This window comes from Hyperoodon ampullatus (genome assembly GCF_949752795.1).
Source record: "Hyperoodon ampullatus genome assembly, chromosome: 10".
Lineage (NCBI taxonomy): Eukaryota > Metazoa > Chordata > Mammalia > Artiodactyla > Ziphiidae > Hyperoodon > Hyperoodon ampullatus.
In genome coordinates this window covers 49,022,063-49,046,858 of record NC_136923.1, presented here as the reverse complement: position 1 = coordinate 49,046,858, position 24,796 = coordinate 49,022,063, and the positions used below count along the sequence as shown (strand labels likewise).

Below are 24,796 nucleotides of genomic sequence, written 5' to 3'. Positions count from 1 at the left end.
CTTGCACTGTGCATTGTATTGACTTAAAGCTTTAGTCTTTTAGGGGGAAAACTTACTTAAAAGAAGAAACAAGCCAGTTATTAGAGAGATTCATGGATCAAAGTAAAGTAGGGGTTTTCATTTTTACTTTTCATTTAAGGATTAAATTCCTGGGAGTAAGGGAGGCACTATTTATTTATTTATTTATTTATTATTTTTTTTTTGCAGTATGCGGGCCTCTCACTCTTGTGGCCTCTCCCGTTGCGGAGCACAGGCTCCGGACGCGCAGGCTCAGCGGCCATGGCTCACGGGCCCAGCCGCTCCGCGGCATGTGGGATCTTCCCAGACCGGGGCACGAACCTGTGTCCCCTGCATCGGCAGGTGGACGCTCAACCACTGTGCCACCAGGGAAGCCCAGGAGGCACTATTTAAATAAACAAGATCATTTATGAGCTTCAGGAACCTGGCCTCGTTTCTCAGGGGAGGGGGTGTCTGGGAGGCAGAGTGCAGCCCAGTGCCCTAGCTGTGGAATATCTTTGAGTTCCTCCTGTTCATCAAACCCCACCAAGGTACAGAGAACAGGCAATCATACGGCCGCTGTACTCAAGAGTGCTTTGAAGTTTCTTTTGAGAATATGATCTACTTCTCTTTGAACCTGACAGTGATTTTTTTTTTTTTCTTTCTCCTCAGGGTGACCAGAGGCAGATCATTCCCATACCAAGTGTATGTATATTTATCCAATTTTACTTAAACAGTTATAGAATCTTGTAGCTTTCGGCCTACTAATATAAAAGATTTTTTAATGTTCTTGCTTATATTGCGTTTTTATCGTGTGGTATTAACAGCTCTGGTCTGTTGAAAAAAAAAGTGAAGCTACATTTTAAACCGAGATCAGGAAGTTCTGTACGAGTTTCCTTTCTTAGGAACAGCAAGGCAATCAGCATCTATTAACCCAATTCTCACCTTTCTCTCTGCAAAGGGCCTCCACGTCTCTTAGTAAGCCGAGGCTGCACTCCCCAACTCCATAGACTGCAAGAACATATTTTTGCCCCGACTGGGTTCTTTGCAACAGGTTCTGCCCCAATGGGGCTAGGTTCACCAGACCCCCATCCCAGGGGAGCAGACCATCCCTGACTGTTCAACAGTGTCGGTAGCTTGGCCATGGCTCTGATCAGAAAAATCTCCTCAATCGTATTCCCTGAACTTGCAGAATCACCCTACCATCACCACCATCCTGCCCTCTGCCCCGCAAATCCCACAGGCTGGCTGTACTGCAACTCTGCCCCAGCCAAGCACTCCCTTGGGCCACCAACTTCTGTTTTCAGTCCTGGATTTGGGATACTAGCTGCACCGGTGTCTGCCCCAGCACAGGCCTGGACCGGCCACCCCTCAGACAGCTGCTCTGCCCACCGCTCCTTTGCTTCCTTCTCTGCCAGCCGAGCCGTGTGGCCTGAGGCCAGTCAGCAAGCAAGAAGCAGACCAATGACCGACTCCCAAAAGAAACTTGCAGTGGAGATGTCTGTATCAAACAGGATCTCTCAAACAGTCCCGTGTCCTTAGAGAAGGATTTAGGTTTTTAAAAATTGTCCAGAAATTGATTTTTTTTTTTTTTTTTTTTTTTTTTTTTTGGCCACACCGCATGTGGCTTGTGGGATCTTAGTTCCCTGACCAGGGATTGAACCCTGGCCCTCGATAGTGAAAGAGCAGAGTCCGGACCACTGGACCGCCAGGGAATTCCCAGAAATTGATATTTTAATCCATATAGAGTCTCTGATTCAGATTGTCTGATTCAAATCTAATCATCTATCTTTACTTGGACTTTTTCACGTTTTCTGGGAACATCCAAGAGACACAGCAATCTTACATTGAAAGAAATGATGGATTTCATTAGTACAGTTTGACTTCAAATTTGGCGATGCATGTCACCCATAAATTGCCCAAAATATTTTTGTTCATTTCACTTATTTTCACAACTTTAACTCTCCATTGATTAACAAGCTGCAAGGGTTTGTGGAGTGATTCTGACTTTGCTAGTGTGCCTGGGGGTTGGGCTTTGTTGGGAACTGACTGATCAAAAAGATGGATCAATCAGCACGACTTCTTATCCAGTGTTTGAGTAGGATACCCAGTGGGATTGATACCAGAGGCCTCCTTTTAATCTTTATACAAAGTAGTTTCGTATATTTTTCCTGCAAAGGTGTCTACATTCAACAGGTGGCATCTCTCCCCCTACCTCTGAGACTCCAATAGTACTGTTTTTTTCCCTCAAAGTTAATTCACAGCTACCTGTAAAGTTAAGTGCTGAATCAAAGCATTTGTCAGAGTAAACGCTTTACTGGGCACCCACAGTAGAGAAAAATGACCCTTTCTTCACAAATCTCTTTCTAGAGTCCCAGAATAAAATAGCCAAGAGGAAAAAGATGCTTTGTGTAATTTAACCCAGTGTTAGGTCAGTAAACCGCAGACTGCTTCCTGCATGTGAGACACTGGGTCAGGCCTTATGAATCTGAAATATCTTACAAGAAAGCAAAGCCTAGCTAAAGTAACTTGCATCTTTGAATAAGTACTTCCAGAAAAGCAGTTCCACCAATGGGTACCGTGTGATCTCCACTGTCTGCTTAGCATGCAGCACTAAACCCAAGTCCATCTGGAGAACAGCTCTGCCCCAGGATTCGAGCCTTGGGGTCTCCTGCAAAATCTGCACCTACCTGTCAAGACTGCAGATCACATAAACAGTAGCCCTGCCTTTTCTGGACCACGGGGGACCTGGTTAGTGCTAGGAGCCCCTGAGAGCTTGGAGGGCTACCACACAGGACCAGAAATCCAGGCTTGTGCTGAGCCTCCAAACCAAGTCCCCACACCCGCTGAAAGCTTTTTCCAGGCCCAGAAGACGAAAGGTGCCCCTAAGCCTGTGGGTGCCCAGAGGAGATCCGGCTGGAGTTCCCATCTCTTGCCGCTCACCTCATGAGCCCTCCATTTTTTATTCTCATGCTGCTGTTTATATGTGCAGCCTCCATCTTTTGATTTTTTTTTTTACTAAGCTCATTTTTTCATTATTCACTTTTCATTATTCATATTTTTTCATTATTCAAACTCATGGTTTAAAAAAATACTGCAAGATTAAAATAGGAAAAAAAATCTCCCAACTTGATCCCACTCCCTAGAATAGCCTTCTAACATTTGTTGTATATCCTTGCAGAAATTTTCTAAATCAACACAGGCATATTTAAACAAATGAGAGTGTTGCGAGTTGCTTTTTGCTTTTATCAGGGTACCTTGAACATCCTTCCAGATATTAGTACATAGCGAGCTGCCTCATTGTTTTACATGTAGTTGATGGCATTTACGTTGTGTCCACTTTTGTGCTATTACAAATATTCTTGTGCTTGTGTGTTTGTCAACCTGAGTGATAGTATCTGGGTGATCAGTTCCTAGTTGTGGAAATGCTAGGTCAAAGGGTATCCTTTATATTTTCTGGTAGATTAAAGGCAAATTGCCCTCCGAAAACATAATTTACATTCCCAGCAAGAGCCCGTTCCCTTTTCAAAAATGGTAATTAGCAAGTACTTTGATCTTTGCTAATCTGAAAGTAAAGATTTATTGCTTAGATTTGCATTTCTTCATGAATGAATATGAACATCTTGTGTTCACAAGTTTATTGTCCATATGTATTTCTTCTTACCTATTCATTTCTTCTAGATTTTATACTATTATCTTTTTAAATTACAAGGAAATTAGCAAATTTAAATTACAAGGAAATTAGCAAATCTCCCCCGAATTTATGATATATTTTTTGGTCTTGTTTATAATCATTTGGCCACAAAGAAGTGTAATTTTATATAGGGAAATGTGCTCATCTTATCTTTTATGGCTCCTGAACTTTATGTCATGCTTAGAAAGCTCTCCCCACTCTATGACTATGACCCACTTGTCTCCTAGTATTTTAACAGTTCCATCATTGCACTTAAATCTTTGATCCATCTGGATTATGTTGGTGTAGGGCGTGAAGTCGCAATCCAGCTTTATTTGCTTTTCCAGGTGGCAAGTCAGTTGTCTCAGCATCATTTATTGAGTAACCCATCTTTTGTACACCTATTAGAAATGACATCTTTATCTGGACTTGATCTTAAACGTTTCTCTTAGTAATATTTGTCTCCCAACTGGGAGCTGGGGTTTGGGGCCCTCTATACCTCTTATCGGAAGCCTCATGTTCTGTCCAGTAAAAGTCAGGTGTTGAAGGGTAAGGAAAAATGCAGAGGGACAGGCTTGGAAACCGTGAAGTTTGGTGGTGACTCTGAAGGTGAACACTCAGATGCTTTGGCCCCAGTGAGGACCAGACCCCTACCGTTCCCACATGCTCGCTGGGATCACATACGTCCCTGGTGCTTCCAGCTCAGGGTTGACAGTGCAGCTGAGCCATAAAATTGCTGAAAGTGGAGAGGAGAAATTTGTTTTCTAACAGTTACGTTTCTATGCTGTCGGCCTAAGCCTTTTAGTAAACAGTAGTATACTTTTTTCCATCAAACCTTATGAAGATCATATAAGCAGAGCAACTCCTCTAGTTAGAGCTGGTGTCCAGTCTCCTTTGCCCCTCCTGCAGCAGCCCTGAGAGTTCTGCCCTGAGCTCGGGAGGCGTGAGGGGAGCGGGATGGGCAGTGTGCAGACTTGGAGCCTGAGAACTCAAGTGCACAGACAACCATCCAGCATACCAAGAAGAGGCACCGCTTTGTAAGATTTGCAAGGGTGTGTTATGGGGTAGATACCTTAGATTAACTATTCCTGGCTGCCCGCTCATAGCCAAGGACAGGAACTTTCACATCCACTCCCAGAAAGAGCAATGGCATGAATGCCCTTCTCAAACCTCCCCCTCCCCCCATGCTTTCTTACTCCCACCCCACCCCCCTGGCAGTGCCCGCCTGTGCTTGGGAGCAAGTCATTGTGTTTAGAAAAGGCTCTTTTTGATATAACTGGTGTTTCTCCTGTTCTTCAGCTTTATGATGACCTGAGAGAAAATTTGCATCAGGACATTTTTTAGTTAGTGATTCAAGCATCACCTGAGCAGATCAATTGAAGTCACAAAACACTATTGCAATTATCTAGTATCCTTGCATGTTCCAAGGACACAGCTGTCCAGAAGAATTCTTACCACTGGTCTGAGGAATTTGCATTAATCTAAAGCCAAGCTCTCAGGGAAGCCGCGTGCATTTAGGAACTGGGCTAGGGATTAATGGACCGCCCCCTGCAGCGTGTCGCCCCAGCCTGGCCTTGTTCTCTGCAGCAGAAATGCTAAATCAATAGCTTGCTTATTATGCCTGTCACCCCGCTTGCTCTTTTCTCTCTTAAAATAGTGCGGGGAGGCTTTTTCCTTACTGTTAACTCAGAGAATGCTTGTAAAGTGTGGGTTAAACCTGCGAAGAAAGTAATTTTCATTCTCTGGTTTGGAAAATAACTGAGCCACTTTTGGCAGAGCTTTGATGTTTTCAGATATGCTAGGGAGAGAAGTTCTAGATCCTTATTTTCCAGACTAGCAATTACTTAAAGTTAAAATGCTGTTTTAGTCTATAAACACATAGAAAAAGGGCTAGACAGATACACACCAAACTAAAAAGGGGGGGCACCTGGGGAAAGGAATTGGGGAGGTGAGCATGGAAGAGGGAATACTTGTGTTTTATATGTCTATATTCTTTACAATGAGAATGTGTTTTATTACATAATTGTATAATAGAAAAAACAAATTTTATTCTAGTCACAAGCATGCTTTCTGCTATGGCTCACACAACAGAAATAACCCCAATCCTCTCTATTATGTTCATTTATTGGGCTCATCACACCCTGCCTTTTTAAACCTCTTTTGAACTTCTTGCAAGTTTATTTTAATTTTTTTAATAAAACCTGCCTGCTTGATGATTTATAATGAAGGACATAGTCCTTTCCGGGACACTGGGTCCCACGCTCCAAGTCTAAGGCACGTCTTTCCCAGTGCCACATTCTCAGGGATACTGCCTGGTGAACATTCATTAGAGCCAAGGGAGTTGGGAGGCCATAAGGGCTTTTTCTGCAGGATGATGCTGGAGAGGATGAAACACCCACGCTTACTAGAGATAGCCCCCCAGGAATTAGAAATGCTCATGTCTCCACACATTGCTTCACCCTACTCCGCCCCGACAATCCCTCCAGCCAAGATGATCATAGCACTTGCAAATTTACCTACCCTGTTGACCGCCTGCTTTACATTCACTATTGAACCAGCTCAAGTCCAAAATTAACATGAATTCCCTAATGTTCAACTGAAACCAAAAAAAAAAAAAAAAGAGAGAGAGAGAAAGAAATAGCCATTTAAAAGGGAATACTTCTTTTTTTTTTTTTTTTTTTTTTGTTTTTGTTTTTGTTTTTTTGCGGTACGTTGGCCTCTCACTGCTGTGGCCACTCCCGTTGCAGAGCACAGGCTCCGGACGCGCAGGCTCAGCAAGCCATGGCTCACGGGCCTAGCCGCTCTGCGGCATGTGGGATCTTCCCGGACTGGGGCACGAACCCGTGTCCCCTGCATCGGCAGGCGGACTCTCAACCACTGCGCCACCAGGGAAGCCCTAAAAGGGAATACTTCTTGATTTCATTTTTTTCTTGTTTTATTTGATAAGCTAAATTGTCCATTCTTCAGTGGTTAAAGACAGATATTTTCTTGTGTTTTGTTTTGCATTAAATGTGGAACAGAGCTTGACCTTCCTCCAGGACAGAAAATTAGCTAGTTAACATTGGATACTGAATATGCCACAAAGTCAACTGAAATCCTTCAAATCATTTCTAGAATGAGGCAGGGCCCAAGAAATAAATACTCTAAATCAAGAATGAGGTTGGCTGAAGATATCTAGCATTTTATTAACTCTTTATGACTTTTTTATTATAACATGAAAGTCAGCTACTACAAAGACATATAAATGGATTTTCTGGTTAACACGCATGTGGATTAAAGTATAACTTCCAGGGACAGAGACTCCAAGGGATAAAAGTGCCACCTTCGCTCGATATTACACCACAGTGGGGCACATACAATGCAGGGCACTGTACATGGACCAGTTTTATTTCTGTTTCCTATTATTGGAGGTCACTTTGGATTGCATTTTGCTGGTAGTTCTATAGTTTCTCTTAAAGTTTTTGGAAAGCTTCAGTCACTTAAAAAAAAAATACGAAATACGATGATCCAATAAAGCTCTAAAATATGCTTATATACCACAGTGAATTTCAGATGAAATATGACCCCGGAACATAGGCTGCATGGTTAGAGTAGCTATTATAATTTAACATTCATTTTCATGTTGTCCATTTTAATAATAACAATAGCCACCACATATGTGCCAGGCAGAATGCTGGATGTTTTACTGCAATTATAGCTGATAACAACCTTTCGTGGTAGGTATTATTATCCCAACTCACAGCCAAAGAACAGACAGAGCTGATATTCAAACCCAAGTTTGTCTGGTTCCAAAGCCCAGACCCTCATAATAGCCGTTCAGGCAAGTGGCACAGCATTTGCTTGGTAAAACTTCAATTGCAAACTGCTTATTCCTATTGTTTTTAACAAAATTCCATGATGTGCTTGACCAGGCATTTAAATGTTTGGTTTCATTTCTGACCTCATTGACATAGTGTAATACAATAATAAGGGATTTGGTTTGTCTTTTACATAAAGGTAATAATATTGATTTTTTTCCCCCCTTTAGCCACCAGCTAAATATCTCCTTCCAGAGGTGACGGTGCTTGACTATGGAAAGAAATGTGTGGTCATTGATTTAGATGAAACATTGGTGCACAGTTCATTTAAGGTAAATCAACATAAAAAACAATCAGTGATCTTTGTGATTTGGTCCCAGTTGTATTGGAAAAGGGAAAATTAAAAGGATGAAAGCTTGTGGTTGTTGGCGTATGACCTCACTGTTCATGAAATCCCAATAACAGTTGCTTATTAACTCAGGTGAACATTAACTCAAGTAGCTGAATATTAACATGATTAGTTTGGGGCTGCCGATATCCCTGAGACTTCATTCTTACGTATGCAATTTGAGTTTTCCAACACTCTGCCCCCTGCAGAAATACTTTCCAGGTGGCACAAGGCAATCAGTGCCCCCAGGACACTGCTATGTGTTTGTCAAGGTAACCGGAGCGCTGTACGTGCTGCAAGTTGTATTGGGAGGGGCAGGGGAGGCACTGTTGAAAAGTGTCAAGCAACCGACTATCCTGGAAATTTTCCCAGACCAAGTTTTGGAAGATGCCCAACTCTGAAGAAGACTTCCAGAGTTAACGGCATCTGAACACATTCAGCCATTTACCTTGACCGTTTTCATGACAAGAGGTTGCTGGAGTTTTTCCTAAGCTTCACGGCTTAATGTGTATCCACCTGCCTGACCTCCCTCCTGATGGCTGCAGGGCCGCAGTGAGATCAGCTTGCTCTGCATCTCCATCTCCATCTCCCCGCCAGAACAACAGCCAAGATAACAAATTACCCGAGGGCCTCTATGCAGGAACAGCTATGGCTACACTCTAGGGAAATGAGTTAATTAATCATTTTTCCATTTTTTGAAATTGTTTAAAAGAAGCAAATGATTAAAAAAAAGTTTGGAAATAGGGGACTGGTGTGTTGGGGAGAAGAAGCAGGTGTGTAGGGTCCTTGTCCTGTTTTCCTTGGGTGTTTCTGGCGATGGAACTGCTCTACTATTGCTGGCCAGTTAGACCACATTCTTCTTTTTACCCCCAGCCGGTGACCCCGCTTACTTTGCTGAGAGACGTGAAAGCACCACCTAAGATGGAGTGTGTGTCTGACACCAGCCAGTCACTCCTTGATGGTTCTATGGGAAGTGGGAGAGCCATCAAATTTTCCTGAAGACCTTTCTGCCAGAAACATCCCTCCTTGGGCCTGCTTCTCACTAAACAGAATCCTCCTTGACAGGACAAGGCCAGGCAGTTGTCCTAGAGTCCTTTGGAGAGTGGAGGCGGGGCCACACTTACCCCTGGCAGTGAGAAATGGCCCGGCTGGCAGCTGGGGCACGTAGGTACCACTCATTCCCCAGCCCCACAAGGGCCCTTCCAGGATTGGTCCCAGGGCTGCAGTGACCTTATATCCCAACTCAACCCTGAATGGCATTGAAAGCCTTTTCTCCCCCATGGGCAGGATGCTCAAGACTTTTTCAAGTCCCTGAGGAAGAAAGCCCCTTAGGACAGGGGTCAGTTGCCATTACAGCATAGACCAGCTTCATTCCAAGCAGCTCTGGGAGTGTGGGCATCGCTGGCCAGACTTCCCGAGGTTAGTGAGGGTTCCTGCCTCCAAAGGCGAGGCCTTGGCAGCCCCTGGTATCTCCAGGGCCTACTCAGAGGGCGTTGATGCGACAGGCTGATGTGAACAGCATCTCTTCGTTTCTTCCCTCCCTGGCCTGCCTACATTTGCGAGCGGAATATTCTTTATCATATGATTTTTAAGGTTCTGGGCATTTCAAAGCCCTTTGAGAATCCGGAAGCTGTGAACCTCTCTCCTTGAAACTGTGCACCTGTACAGCACTCAGGGTCAGGACCCAGGTTTACAGCCCTGGCTTTGGCCCGGTCTCACGCAAGAAAAGATGGGGGGCAGTGCTTGCTCTGAGCTGGGCAATGGTTTTCTCTTGTTCTATATACTCTGTGGAATATGATTTCACAATCTAATGCCTTGTGAGAATTTCTTCCTTCAGACTTTTGTTTTCTAGCCTGATTCTCTATTTTAGTTGTGAAATTATAAAATACCGAACTCATCCTTGGTCTTCCAACCAAAGCAGTGAAGACACTATAATCTTAAGCCTCAGGGGCTCTGCTGAGTGCTTAGTAATGGTTCTGTGATCTAGTATTTTCCACCTTTTTTTCAGTTTACATATCAAAGAACAATGTGTGTGTACAGTAATGGGCTTAAAGGCAGAGACCCCAGTTCAGATTGTGACCAGAGCGCCCTGTGGCCACCACACACGTGGTCTCCCTCCCTCTGTTTCTCTCCTATGTGTCCCGAGGATTTGTGGTCTCATGATTCTCCTGGGCCTGTTCATTTCTTCCTGATTTGTGGAATTCCATTTAGAACTGTATGTGAGTCTATCATTGAGAACGTAGTGACTGCCGAAGCATCCTATTTGAATTTTAAGTTATTAAGTGTCAGAGTTACTTTAAATATGCAGAGGTTTGTGAGTGTGCTACATATTGTCTTACACAGAGCAGAACAATCTGGGGTGGGCTGGCTCTCCCCACCTCCCACAGTAGGAGATGGTGCCAGGCAAGGCCTGAAATCACTGATGCATGCTGGATGGAGGTAGGGGCACTCATCAGATCCCTTGCTCTAGTTGTGGAAGAGAGGAGAATCCGAGGTCCAGAGGGGAAAGAGCCTGCCCAAGGTCATGGCTGTGGCCTCTGACTTCACCCCACATATCCGATGGCCCCACTTGGGGTTCATGTGTTGAACATCTGTCAAGCAGCCCCTCACAGGGCAGTCTGCACTTGTGGGTCCAAGACAAATTCTTTTCCCCTGAGTAGCACTGTCCTCGGGGATCGTCAGGCTCTCACCTCCTCCCCCTGGTGGCCAGCAGTGGTTCCTGCCATGCTGGGAGGGCTCTAGGCAAGAGCGGGGAGTTTGACAAGCCCTGTTCCCAAGCCAGGTGCACCACTCTTTGTGGTTGGGGCCAGGGAAGTGATAAAAAAGTTGCACCAAGATGCTGAAAATGTAACAATATTCAGAACAGAAAATAATGTGCTTTTCTGCTTTTTCTTATTTTGAGGAGCCATAGCATCCTTCAACATCCTCCTGAATTGTTTTTTCCAACAATAAAAACATTGGTCCAGGCAAGCTTTTTTGGTGCTAAAGTTTCCAATTTTATTTTGTTCTTTCAGACATACTAATTATAGTTTCTTTTTTCTCTAGCCTATTAGTAATGCTGATTTTATTGTTCCCGTTGAAATCGATGGAACTATACATCAGGTAAGAAATCAAAGCTAAATCTGAGTTTCAGTTAGCATTTTTCAGTAATTATGTTTCCTGTGAACTGTATTTCTAAATTCCCATTTCATAGTCTTTTTTATTCCTAAATCAAAAGGAAGTAGATTTTATTAAAAATGCAATGATGTTCTGCTTTTTTTTCACTCAGTTGAATTTTATACTTAGTTTATAAGGGAAACTATAATCTATTTGTAAAATTAGATGTGGTTGCAAGTTCAAATAGTTCTTTGATTTGATGCAGACTTTTAGAAGTTTCCATATCTCCCACTGGCCTAGCTTGATGGTCTAATTAACTTCCCTGTGTAGTTGCTTCAGCTACTCTCCTAGCAGACAACAGGAGAATGTCACAAGTCACCTGCTTATGGTAGATTCTCGGGAAAAGTTGTCCATTTCCAAGGCCAGCCAGTCCAGACTCACCTTGTCACTCCTGCATCGTGTTCTCCAGTGAATATTTAGCAAAATCCAACCCAAAAAGGAAAGGAGGAAGGGTGTGCATTTTTTGGATCAGCAGGCAGCTTTGAATAAAGATGCCCTAGTCAGCTGGCATACATCTTTGTTCTGATTTTTTTTTCCCTTATTTTCCTTTTTTCTTCATGAAGCTGCTCTGGAAATAGTTTCATTTATGAAATATTGGAAACATTGTAGGAAGACATTGTAGGTTTTCCACAGGGATGATCCAGTCATCTTCCTTGTCAATCCCAAGATCTAAAGGGAGAGTCTTTGGCCTGGTGTGTTTATATCCCAGGAGGAAAACTCTCCCTTGGTGCTTGAGCCGTAACAGGATGTCTTTCCTTAATGATGTCGGTAGTCTCTTTGGCCCTTGAGTGCAGGGTGTCAGAGCTGCGGGATCGGCTGATCCAGCCACCTCATAGCACACATGGGGAAACTGAGGCTCAGCCAGGGAGAGGGTTGGTTCAAGGTCATACAATAGGAAGAATTAAAATGAGAGCTCCAGTCTCCTGTTCCTAACCCAGGGCTCTTTTTGTGATACTCGAGTCCCTCTCCTCCCCTGCCAGGAGGTCCTGCCAGGAACCAGTCCAGTCCCTGGGAAAGGCAGCTCTGTCCCTGGTGTCTCCACACGTCACACTTTTAAAAGCCATCAGGGAGCCAAAATGGCAGGCACTTGGGCATTTAACATTTGCAGAAGCGTCAGCAGAATTAACTTAGCATCTGAGAAGCAGTTAAGGCTTCTGCATTTATTATCTTGGCTCGTGTTACAAGATAATGAGACAAAGGAGAGGCTGCCCACTGGCATGGCAGGAATTAGGAGAGAAATTAATCCTTCGTTCCTCGTGACCGTGAGCCTGGCCCTCAGGACCTGACCTGCTATGGCCAGCCCATTCTCGAAGGAGCCGCCCAGCTGCCCCAGCCCTCCAGACTGTGCTATGATTCACTTGGTGGTAGATACGCCAGAGCTGGGGTCAGAAACTCTCTCTCCTGAGGGAATGAAGCCACAGGCACCCAGAGGAGGACCAAGGCCCTGGCGAAGGCCGTGGCCTCGTTCAAGTAATCCAGGATAGGCTGTGCAGGTCCCAAGGGGCCTATTCTTGGTTACTTGCACGCGGACGCGGGCCTGGACGCTGGCCTCCGGGCCCAGGACCCTCCTCTCTGCCAGAGGCACCAACACCAGAGTTCCCAAACCAGTCTCCTGCCCTTCGCGTGTAGCAAAGCTTCCTTTCCAAGCAGTATTCCCAGGGAGACTGAGGACCGCAGGCCGGATCCGTTCCTGGCACCAAGCAGCCTCGTGGGCAGAAGTGGGGCCTGGAGCTACTACAGCCACAGGACCAGCCACCCTGCTCCTCAGAACCCTGTGGGCACCCACGCTGAGCCGTCCTGCTCCTCTGGCCCCTCACTCCACACACCCTTTCACTCAGCCATGTTTCCCACCAAGTCCTGGCTCTGTGTAAACTCCTTTACCAGCAGCACATCCTCCGTGTGGGGCAGAGCCCCATTCCCCTCTGTTACTCGTCCTGTCAGGTATCCAGCCTGCTTCGTTTATGGCCCCATGCATACTCGCCCTGGCCTGCTTTTCACATTTCATCTTCAGCCTTTTCTACCCCCATTTCCCCCTCTTTTACTGCTGCCTCTGAAGGGCTGGTCATGCAGGGCTCTGGCCATTCTCTAACACCCCAAGTGTTTTCAGGCCAGGTCTCATGCTCATACTGTTTCCTCTGTCTGAAAGCTCACTTCTCCTTATCAGCCTGGTGAACTCCTATTCATCCTTCAAGGTCCAGGCCAAATGTTCCCTATTGTGATTCCCTCCCCTTGAAAGGGGAGTTAATCATCCTTAATTTATCCCTCTATTACAGCTTTCATTACACATGTTTATTTTGATATATTTTTCTGTATGTCTGCTCTAGACTGTGAGCTCTTCAAGGGCAAGGCCTGTGTTTCACTCACCTTTGTAACTGCTTCAGGCTGAGCCCAGAGCTGGGACTGAGCGAATATGAATTGAATTGAATTTTAACAAGTTTGAATTATTTTAGGGAAATGGCTAATTTCAGATGGAATTTATTCAAGTTTTAATTAGTTCTTCCCTCCTTCCACCTCCTCTGTCTTCTCTTGCCAGCTCTGCCTTCTCTCCCCGCTCCCATGTTTCCTCACATTTGTTCAGGCTCCCCAGTCAGGAGCAGAGCCCAGCCACTCTAGGAAAAGCTGCTCTTTGCCCCCTTCTGCTTGGAGGCTCCTCCTGATGGCTGGTTTCTGGGGCCTGGGGTAGGCTGGCTTCAAGTCCCCTGAAGCATCTGTTTCTGGAGCAGACCCAAGCAGAGTTACCTTTGTGGGGTCAGGTAGATGGTTTCCCAAACTGACAAGGAAGGCCCTTCCTTCAGCTTTGCTGGGCCTGCGCCTCCACCCCAGGCCTTCTTAGCGAGGGAGGGGTTCCAATCAGAGTAGGTAGCAGCTGGAGCAATCCCAGGCCTGCCGGGCAGGGGGCCAGGCCCTGACCTCCCGACAGGACTACCCCAGACCACAGCCTGTGTCCACAAAGGGCCTGACTGAGAGCATGTGCCACGAAACGCACGTGAAATGAAGGAATTGTGTCACACAAATGCGGCACAACCCTTCCACTCACTGGTTCTGAAAATCCCCAGGACCTTCAATACCATGGTCAGCTTCCCTTTCCCCCTTGGGAGGGGCGTCTGCTCCGAACTCAGACCTGGAGCCCAATCTGAGGTGTGTCTGGCCTCAAGCACCATATCTAACTGCACAGCCCTTCGTACGTACCACGTTAAACCAAGGGGCAGGAGGCAGGAACCTGGTTAGGAATTCTTCCTGTGCAGGGTGTCCGGGCCCCAGGCCTTTCCCAGCGGCTGCTGTGACTGACCGGCGTGCTGTCCCTGCCGTTGCAGGTGTATGTGCTGAAGCGGCCACATGTGGACGAGTTCCTCCAGAGGATGGGGCAGCTGTTTGAGTGTGTGCTCTTTACTGCCAGCTTGGCCAAGGTGGGTCCTGCCCCCAGCCCTGAGCGCCCAGCCCCTCCACCCCTGCCCCCTGTCAAGCAGCCCTTTGTTAAGGTGGGGGAAGCTGTCTCCATGGTGACAGGTTCCCACCCCAGGTGGGGTGGATGCAGGCCATGTGCACAGCACCAGCCTGAGAGGCTTCTGGGTTACCATAGCAACAGCACTGGGAACAAATGCTCCGTGAAGTTGCTCCCTGCGGCCGCTGAAGCTACTTATCCACAGGCCAGGAAACCACACATGTGTGCAGTGTAAGCAAGAAAGGGCGTATGTATCTCATCTGTTGACTGGCTACAGGCTCAGGCCTCTTTGCCCTTGGGTTAGCTCACACGGGTTTCAGGGAGAGATAAGGGTCAAAGATTCATCCACCTGCTGGGGCCAAATGAGAGTTGTGACTGCCCTCATGAGCCCTGGGACCTCAGGCCAGTTGCTTCGCTTCTCTCGCCTCAGTTTCTTCTATAAGATGGGGATGATTCCATCTCCCTCATGGGGTGGGTCAAATGACATAATGCCCATAAAGAGCTTAGCACAGGGTCCCACTCCTACTCAGCAAGTGTCCGTGGAGCACCTGCCGGGTCCCATGTGCTGTGCTGGGCGCCGTCACATGGTAACTGCTACTGGTGTTCGTTCCTTATTATCATAATTATTCATGATGATGGAATAATTCACACACGTTCTGGTCCTGTGGTTTGGTATGAATCTCTGACCCGGCATCTACACTGGCTCTGACCAAGGAGAGTGGTTTCTTGGCCCTCTCCTAGTGTTTGAGGGAACTGGCCGGCTCACAGGGCCCCCAGTGTGGTTTAGCCTGTCCCTTCACAGGGGAGCGGAGGTACGTGCGTGGTGTGGAGGGCAAGACAGGGCAGGCCCTGCTCCTCGGAAGAGATCCTTGCCACGACCATGTCTCAAACCCTGACCCCGATGGGGCCAATGCCATCCATTTGTTGATGGCACTGCCGGTGTCTCCGTGGGCACCTCAGGGACCCTGAATGGCCCCAAAGATGAGCTCTGTCTGCCTGTCTGCAGACCTGCTCCAAGGACCCACAGGCAGCTTCCTCCCCCGTGTTCTGTCTCTGCGCGGCTCCCTTCTCTGCATGTCGGGGACTCTGACCCCGAGTTCCCACACATGCTGCTTTGCCAGGTTGGGCATTGCTGGTTTGGGTCATCTCTCTGTCATGGCCGAGGGGAGAGAGAACCCCACTTGCTCACATTCTGCCAAGCTCATCACCAGGCCGGTAGCGAGGGAATCCAAAGCCTCGGGCTGACCTCTACATACTGAAAAGAGAGCGTGGCCTCAGGAAAAGCATAATCTTCCCCGGTGGGTACCGTTTCAGATGAACGGTACCAAGGCTAATGTGCTGTGGTGCCGATGGCTTTTCTGACAGTGCTCTGGGCTGCCAAGGAGCCTGAAGTGATAACCAAAGAAATAACAAACAGGAAGATTACACAATGCTGGTGGATTGAGAGCTGTTTTTTCTTTGGCAAAATTGAAAGCACTCTTTCTTGGCATCATCCCCAGCACTTGCTTAAACATCCTTGTTCAGTCGCTCTTCCTGGATGGCTCCCACCTGCCCCTCCATCTGTCTCTCCAGCCCTTCTCTTGCTGCTACCTCAGGCTGGCTCTGCCGAATCAGCCCTCAAGTCTAGCCGTCCAGCTTCTCTCCTCCCTGGTGCACAAGCTCTGCTGACAGGTGGCCGCTCCCCCATGCTTGGCTCTGGGCTCAGCCCCAGCCAGCACTGTTGGTGCAGGGGACCTCCTGGCCTGTGGCCCGGGGGCCTAAGCACCCCTCTGCTGACTGTCAGAGCCCTTCGGTGTCTGCTTCCCCATCTTAGTGTCCTTCTTGCATTCACTCACCCAGCAAGTATGTACTGTGTGTGTCAGCCACTGTACTAGGCACTAGGCATACCACAGAGAACAAGAGACAGTCCCTGCCCACATGAAGCTTATATTCCCCACCTTCGTCTCCAAGGCCTGGAGCCCCCAGACTCAGACATTCCCTTGAAAGATATATGCCGCTGCCACCGTTAATGATTATGAAGAAATTAGCTAGAGTCAGCCCCTTAAAAAAACCCACGTGGGGGCTTCCCTGGTGGCGCAGTGATTGAGAGTCCGCCTGCCAGTGCAGGGAACGTGGGTTCGTGCCTCGGTCCCGGAGGGTCCCATATGCCGTGAAGCAGCTGGGCCCGTGAGCCATGGCCGCTGGGCCTGCGCGTCCGGAGCCTGTACTCCGCAACAGGAGAGGCCACAACAGTGAGAGGCCCGCGTACTGCAAAAAAAAAAACAAACAAAAAAAACACCCCACACACACAAAAACAACAACCCACGCGGCACTTGGCTACCCTCACCAGCAGAAAACTGCAGAGCCCTGAGCTCACCCCACTTGGCTGGCAGGGAATCCAGCCTCCTCCTGGACTCTGCTCCATCAGGATGTCTCTGGAGAGAGGAGGACTCGCCCATGGAACCAGGATGCTGCTTGTAGCCCTGCATCCTGCAGCCGTGCCTGCCTTGGCTCTGCACTTGGGCTGCTGTGCGTTCCGCCACTGGCCTTCCCAAGACCACCAGCCTCGGGTGCTTCCTATCTCCCTGGCAGAGCCTCTGGGCCCCTAGGGAAACTGGCTGTGCCCCTCACTTGGGTCTTGGCGCTGAGGCTTGACCTAACATCGGGCTGGGAGCTGCCACTCTTTTGCCTTCAGCCCTGGCCACTCAGTCTGGATGAAGATTCTCCCTCAGGGATAACCCCTTTCTTTCTTTATCCAGTTCAGCCTGCTTTGGGGGAAATTCCCCCAGGCCATGGAATAGGGCCAAGCTGGATGAACCCCAACTGTGAGTGGGGCTCAAACTCCCTCCCTTAAAACTCCTGGGCTCCAAGTAAATGGAAGTGCTGTCTGGGCACCATCCAGTGACAGTCGGGGGCTGGGCTGGCCCAGCTGCCCAGAGCACCTCTAGGGGGCAGTGTGGCCCCATGCACACAAGCCCGATCCCAAGTCCGCTCTTTGGTTCACTGATGGAACTAGTATTTACTGAGCCCTACTATGAGGTAGGCACCCACAAGTGCTAGGGATGTCATGGGGAACACGACAGGCAAAGCCTGGGCCCTGACAGGTGACAGGAAGGTAAGGTGGCAGCAGGTGGTGGTGAGCTCTGTGGGGGCAATGGTTGTGAGGCCAGAGAGTAGCCAGGGAGGAAGGGCTGGATAGGTGATAAGGGAAGCCAAGATCTGAAAAATGAGCAGACAGAAGGAGAAGTCCGTGCAGAGAGCGGGGGAGAGAGTGTTCCATGCAGAGGGGACACTGGTGCAAAGGTCCTGACCATGTGCAAAGCCAGTGTGGCTCAAGTGACTTGAGATGGAGCTGAGAAGCGGCTGCAGCCGTACAGGATCCGGCAGGGACCAGGGGGGCCTCGTTCCAAATGCTGCGGGAAGACAGTGCAGGGAGTGATGTGGTCTGACAGATGTCTTCCAGCGGCCGCTCTGACAGCTGTGGGGTGAATGGGTGGAAAGGAGGTCCAAGGGGAAGAGGGAAGCTATTCTGGAGGCTCACGCAGCCACTGCAGGCCAGAGATTACAGAGGCCCAGCGAGGCAGTGACAATACAGAGAGATCCAGGTGGATTCAAGATATTTTTGGAGCTGGAACTGACAAGAATTTCTGATGGATTGGATATGAGAAGTGAGAGAAATGGAAGAATCCAGGGTGTCAGGGAAATAACCAGGATCTTGAAACACATCCCTTTTTAGAAAAGTAGTACGGATCTTGCTACAGGAGGTCAGGGCTTCTGGGCTCTTCCAGGCGCTCAGGCTTCACTGTAACACCTGCTTTCCAGTACGCAGACCCTGTGGCTGACCTGCTGGACCGCTGGGGCGTGTTCCGGGCCCGGCTCTTCCGAGAATCGTGTGTTTTCCATCGAGGGAACTATGTGAAAGACCTGAGTCGCCTTGGGCGGGAGCTGAGCAAAGTGATCATTGTGGACAATTCTCCTGCCTCGTACATCTTCCATCCTGAGAATGCAGTAAGTAGCCCCAAAGCGAAAGGACGCAGAGCTCCATCTGAGCTCTCTTGCCAGATAGAACCACTTTTGCACCTTCAAGCACCTGTGCAGGGTTTCTTGGCCTTTTCCTTGGTGAAATCCCAACTCTGCTACTTAGCAATTACATGACATTGGCCAAGTTATTTATGCCCATTGAGCTTCAGTTGTCCTCTCTGTCAAATGGGGAGTACAGGCATGCTGATCTCATAGGATTCTTGGAGGACTGGGTGGCAGTACGTGAAAAGCACTTAGAGCAGAGCTTGCAGGCTCAATGAGCCTGTATCTCCTTAGCATCTTTAGGATTGTGACCGAGAAGGTTCTGTCATTAGCTTCCTGGAGCTGGCTGTTGCCCAGGACTTCATGACCCCTGTAGACTTAGAAGGCCTGGGTGACCTCTTCAACAGAAGTATTAAGAATGAATAGCACTTCAGTGAGGTCTTCAGATAAGACTGCCAGGCTTTACCACCTCATAATGAGGTGGTAGACAACGGGAACATTTCCTACATAAAACTCCATGGAGGGCCTCCCTGGTGGCGTAGTGGTTGAGAGTCCGCCTGCCGATGCAGGGGACACGGGTTCATGCCCCGGTCCGGGAAGATCCCACATGCTGCGTAGCAGCTGGGCCCATGAGCCATGGCCGCTGAGCCTGCGCGTCCAGAGCCTGTGCTCCGCAACGGGAGAGGCCACAACAGTGAGAGGCCCGCGTACCGCAAAAAAAAACCAAAAAAAACACAAAAAAAACCAACAAACTCCGTGGAGCGTGGCAGTTCCCAGTGCCAACTCTCTGGGTGCAGCACGACTCAGAGCAGGAGAGATGCCCTCCTGCTGCCCGCCCTTCGTTTCCAGGGGAAGAGAGACCAGCCCCATTGGTGATTGCTCACCCCTCCACGGTGGCCACCACGCCAGGCCTCAGCTCAGGCCCTGGAGAGGATGTTTCTCCCAAGCCCAGGTTTCTCAGACTCAACAAAACCCCAAACAGGGTCCTTTCCTTGAGGCCAGAACTCTGTTGCTCCACTTAATAACCAAAAACTGAGTTCAAACTAGATTCCATTAGTGTATAATCATTACTTGAATAAACATTCAAAATGTATTATATTTAAATATGCTCCTTTTGATGAGTTAATCAAATTCAACATAATGCATTTTGTAATGTGTCTAACAGATAAGGGTTCTTTTTAGTATAATCCCAATTCCAGGAACTTTCCTGGCAGTCCAGTGGTTAGGACTCCACGCTTCCATTGCAGGGGGCATGGGTTCGACCCCTGGTCCAGAAACTAAGATCCCACAAGCCTCGCGGCATGGCAAAAAAAAAAAAAAAATCCCAATTCCATTATCACACCTGATAATACTAACAGTTTCTTAATATTATCTAATATCCAGTCTGTGTTCATCTTTTCCCTATCATCTCGAAATATTTTCTTACATTTGGATTGTTTGAATCAGAATCCAAACAAGGTCCATACATTGCTTTGGTATTGTGTACTCACTGTGGTATCACATCAGGAGGCATATAACATCAGGTTGTCCCACTTTTAAAGATTTTGAATTGATTTTTGGATTCAGGTGTTGTCAGCTTGATCCATCCATTTTTAAATTTTCAATCGACCTTTCACCTAAAAATGTGAGCAGTTGTTGATGATCCTTACCTACATCCACATCCAATTCCGTTAGGAATTGCAAAATGGTGATTTCTAAATCCTATCATTCTTTCTGCATTTATTGGCTGGAATTCTTTTTTTTTTAATTGAACTTGTTCTCATTGACTACTTGATTACCCTAAAATTCATTTTGAATGTTTGAATAGGGAAGTCAGAGTAAAGTCTTGGTTCTTTTTCTTTAATTCTGCAGTTTTCAGAGTCATGAGTTGGTGCTCTAGCAGCCTCCAAAAGTAACCAGTGAATGTTTTTAGGTACCATTATGAACTCATGGATTTTTTTTTTATGTTATAACTTAAGTCCATCTATTATCCTCTTGTACACTCAAATGTTCACCTTTGGCCAGTGAATGCCCCTTCAGATAACAATAGTCTTTGATAGCTTCCTGCTTTCTGGTCCAACAAGATGTTCCAAGCTCATCTTGTCCATTTCTTGCTCCAGCCCTGGAATCAGCCATTTTTCTATGGAACCTGGTTCCTAAGAATGAAAATGGTATCTAGAGACCACAGTTTGGGTGGGTTCTCATTGTTACTGGGATGTCCTTTGCTTCCAGTACTTTCTACTGGACAGAGCCAAAGTACACTTATTTTTATCTTTAGAATGAAAACAAAATCATAAATTCACATTGGTTTTTCCAATTCTGTTATAACGGTTTTTATTTAATTTCTTTTTGTCTTTGTATTTGTGTCTCCTTCTCTTATGCTGAAACTCTTGATTCCTAAAGATACTAACATCATTACAGATTTGATTTATTCTATAGTATACATTTAATAGCTTCAGAATTGCATTGTTTTAATATTATTACTAATAATAAAACAATTGAGTGCATTTAGAGGTTTTGTTTTTTTGAGAAATCTACAAACACTATGTTTCAAAATCACTTGAAATAATCCTCTGTGGTTATGTCACAAACTTATATACACTAAGGTTCATCTTTTGTTGCTTTTTTTCTTAATGATTTAATTTTATTTCAATTACGTAACACATTTACATAGTTTAACATCAAAACTATCAGCAAAGATAAATTCAGAGAAGTCTTGTGTCCATTTCTGCCCTCTCACCCGTTCCTGCCCCTTCCCCAGGTGTAGTCATTTTTTGGTTAATCCTTACCTTGTTTCTTTTTTAAAATTACATGCTGAATTGTTATGTTTCTAAGCAGTCTTTAGATTTGGAAAATGGTCAAAAATACTGCTTTTCAACTTTTTTGGCTTCCCCAAATTTCTTTTGATATCTCTTCTTTGCACCCCTGGCTACCACCCACTAGCAGCCTTCCCCACCTCTCTGTCTAAACCTAAGGGAGAATGCTGTCTTGCCCACGGCTTCAGAATGTCCTGAAATTTTATACTTCCCCTTTTACCTGATCTCTGCTAAGCGTGGGAGGAAATGGTCCACTTCTCCTTGCCGTGCAGTCTGGCACAGTGACCCTAAGTGGAAGCCCTCTGATGCCCTCTACGTGGGCTCCCTGATGTCAGTGCTGGCTGGTGACCTCTGGCTCCAAGTGCTCTGAGGTACAAGAAGCTGTTTAATGCAGTGGCAAGAGCGTTTGGAATTAGCAAGGTGCTAAGCTAGTTACATATTCTGCGCCCTGGCCACCTTTTCTGTGGCAGGAAAACAAAACAGGCAAATGCCTGCAAAGTGGGTACACTTAATTTTGCCTTCCTGAACCAGGTAGATCTGGATTGATTTTAGTTGGGACAGGAGAACAAACAAGATGATGAAGAGGAGGAGGAGGAGGAGGATTTCCAGGTACCCATCCTCCTTACCAAAGAAAATGTTAAAGTACAGGGACCCAGTCAGGCTAGAAGCAGCCCCCAGGCCTGGATACAGTTCTGCTGCCCCTTCCATGCACTGTCTTCCAGGTGCCTGTGCAGTCCTGGTTCGATGACATGACAGACACGGAGCTACTGGACCTCATCCCCTTCTTTGAGGGCCTGAGCCAGGAAGACGACGTGTACAGCATGCTGCACAGACTCTGCAGTAGGTAGCCCCGGCCTCCGCCCGCCTCCCGCCTGTGCACCCCGGAACCTCAGCCTCGGGACCTGCCTGGCCTCAGCTCCCCAGGAGCTAAGAGTGAGGACACGCCATACTCCAGGCCACGGGGCGAATGTGGCCATACCTACCTGGTTTATTTTTTAAGAACAGAAACAACTATTTTAAAATGAACTCTTTTAATGAATTTCATAAAGGGACATGCATTTTACTGGATTTGCTTTTCTTAAAACATACCAAAAAGGAAAAATGGGGAAAAAAAAAGCTTGATATCTATCAGACTTCCTTTCAACTGTCCTCCCCTCCAGCAGACAGCCTGTCCCCTTCTCCCCCAGCTCAGAGTAGCTGACCCAACTCAGAATCTCTTTCCTACAGGATGAAGTGCCTTTTTGAATGTTATTTTAAGCTGAGAGTTAATTTTTCTATACAACGTATTTCCAGACATCTTTTAGTCTTTTATTGTCTTAGCTTCTCTAAGAAGATAAATACGACAATTTTCTAAAACCTGGAAGGTGGGAGGGATGTGGGTGGTAAGGGATGGGGGTGAGTCATAGGAGCCTGTCTCCCAGCGGGTGTGCTGCTCCGACTGCCTGTGGCATGCCGCAGGGTCAGGCCCCTGCGAGGAGATTTTGTGACGGTGTCAGTGTGTGCATTCATTTCTGACCCAGTTTGGAATGTATCCGCAATCGTGTGGCTCAACGCTTTAGGAAACGATGGATCCTTTTATATTACTCTTATTATTTCTGACGGTGACAAATTGGTCTTGAGGTCACAGTTTCCCCTTGAAAAGTGGCATCATGTCACTTCCGCTTTCACACTACTGCCATACTTCTGTATGTTTTTGGTTTGGTTGTTGTTGGTAGAGCAGTTCTAAGAAACTCTAAAACCCTTGGATAGTTAAAAAAAAATCTGTTGATTGATTTTTAAATCTGTCCTTTCCGAAAGCTGGATACCCGTGGAGCTGTTTGGGAATTTTCTTTGCTGCTACCGCGCTGCCACCAAATGGAATTGACCAGCGGCTGTTACACTGTTCTTTGCCACTGTGCCTACGCTCAGAATCTGCTCACTGCTAAGCTGCAGACTTGGACAGGGTCAGAAACATAGGTGTCCCACCCCGTTGCAGACTGTGGACTGCGTTCCTTCCCTGGCACCAGCCTTGGGAGTTCAGAAGGGAACAAAAACAAAAGGGCCAGCGCACCTGACCGGTGTGGCGTTCATTTCAAACTGCAGTCAAGCTCAGAGTTTCTGATAAGCCGACCGTTCTCTCTTGAGAACCTGTGGCCTCAACCCACCAACCACGCTGATGTGGCCCGAGTCCATCTCTTGGTCTTCTCTTTTGAAGCACAGCCTATTTCTGAGCCGAGGGTTGGGGAAACGCATCTAGATGTGGGACCCATTGCCCAGAGCCAAGAAGAGGAAGGGCCCCCTCCCTGAGCCGGGGCTCACTTTGCAGCCTCTCCCAGTGAGATCTTTTAAGCAGTGCCATGTTCCTCGTTTGACAATAAGACAGTCTATAAAGTATTGCTCTTAAAGATAATTTAAAAGAACCCTTTCACATTGGCACCATTGCCTTAGTCCTCTATGGGTCGGGCCGGAGTTCTGGTGGGAGTGACTGGCACTAAGAAAACTGGAAAACGGTGGGGGGCGGGGAGCTGTCAAAGTAAAATTTCTTTTCTGCTTTCATTCATAAAATAGTGAAGCCAGCTGCCAATCACGTCCTCCCAACAGCACTTTGGTCTGCAGACTGCCGTGCTTTCAGAAGAGAAGTAAGTATTCAGGGGTAACCAGGTCTCCCCATGCTCTGAGTGTTCCAAACCCAGTAATCCACATGCCAGTTAAAATAGAAACAGCCCCTTGCAAGGCATGACTACAGAAAATCACAGTTACGTGGCAGGTCTGCACATGCCATACACCTTGATTTGGAAAACTAGTTATTAAATGAACCCACTGCCTTAAATGTCTTGAATGTTGCAGTCAAGTGTCTGACATGTGTTGACATCCACACAGAAATCAGTCCTGATGAGAGCCTTAGAACCTCACCTGTGCCCCCTTCTTTGTTGGCATCCCAAGGTCTTATTTGGAATAGGGGGCAGAGAGGACTGAAATTCTAGAATATTCCAGGGGCATCAAACCTAGGAATCGTGCCCCACTTCCGATGGAGTGAAGACACTTGGCAGGCTTGAGCCAGACACTTCACCTGGTCATTCCTGAAACCGTGAGCACCATTGCACTGAGCCAGTGCAGAGCTGCCGGGGGTGGAACCCAGTTCCTGCCACCACAGACACAGAATGTCTCAGGAGGGCAGCAGGCCCTCGGAGGGTTCTGGATTCTGTGCACCTTATTTGACCCCACTCCAAAAGTCCGTTCTTATTTTAACCCTTGATTCTGCTTTATGTACATAATCAAAATATCTATATCGATATATATATTTTTAATCATCTACATGTAAATGAAGCAATAGAATTCTAACATAAGGCCAAGAAATGAGATGAATGTTTGGGGTTTATGTTTTTTAAGGTAAATACGGGTATTGTTTTTAATTATTACCTTTTATTAAATTGTGGGCTTTAAAACCTAATGAAACCTATCAGCAATTTCTCTGTGCCATATACTTCCCATTGTTACCAAAACACCCCCCATCTCTTTAGCCAAATGAGAAATCTGACCTCTTGAGTTTCCATGGTCCTTTTGGTA

General features: G+C 47.0%; 1 protein-coding gene across 3 annotated transcripts in view; it reads left to right on the top strand.

Annotated features, from left to right (window-relative positions):
* CTDSPL (CTD small phosphatase like) overlaps positions 1–24,796 on the top strand; it is a 131,080-nt gene that overhangs the window by 105,509 nt on the left and 775 nt on the right. The window contains exons 3-9 of one of the 3 annotated variants that reach the window (XM_079713717.1): positions 670–702; positions 7,698–7,799; positions 10,901–10,957; positions 14,326–14,418; positions 18,255–18,440; positions 21,973–22,090; positions 23,798–23,868. In XM_079713717.1, coding sequence (XP_079569843.1) covers positions 670–702; positions 7,698–7,799; positions 10,901–10,957; positions 14,326–14,418; positions 18,255–18,440; positions 21,973–22,090; positions 23,798–23,868 — 660 coding nt within the window. Of the gene's footprint in view, positions 1–669; positions 703–7,697; positions 7,800–10,900; positions 10,958–14,325; positions 14,419–18,254; positions 18,441–21,972; positions 22,095–23,797; positions 23,869–24,796 lie in introns of all 3 variants that reach the window. The other 2 variants (XM_079713716.1, XM_079713718.1) reach the window with 2 other exon arrangements.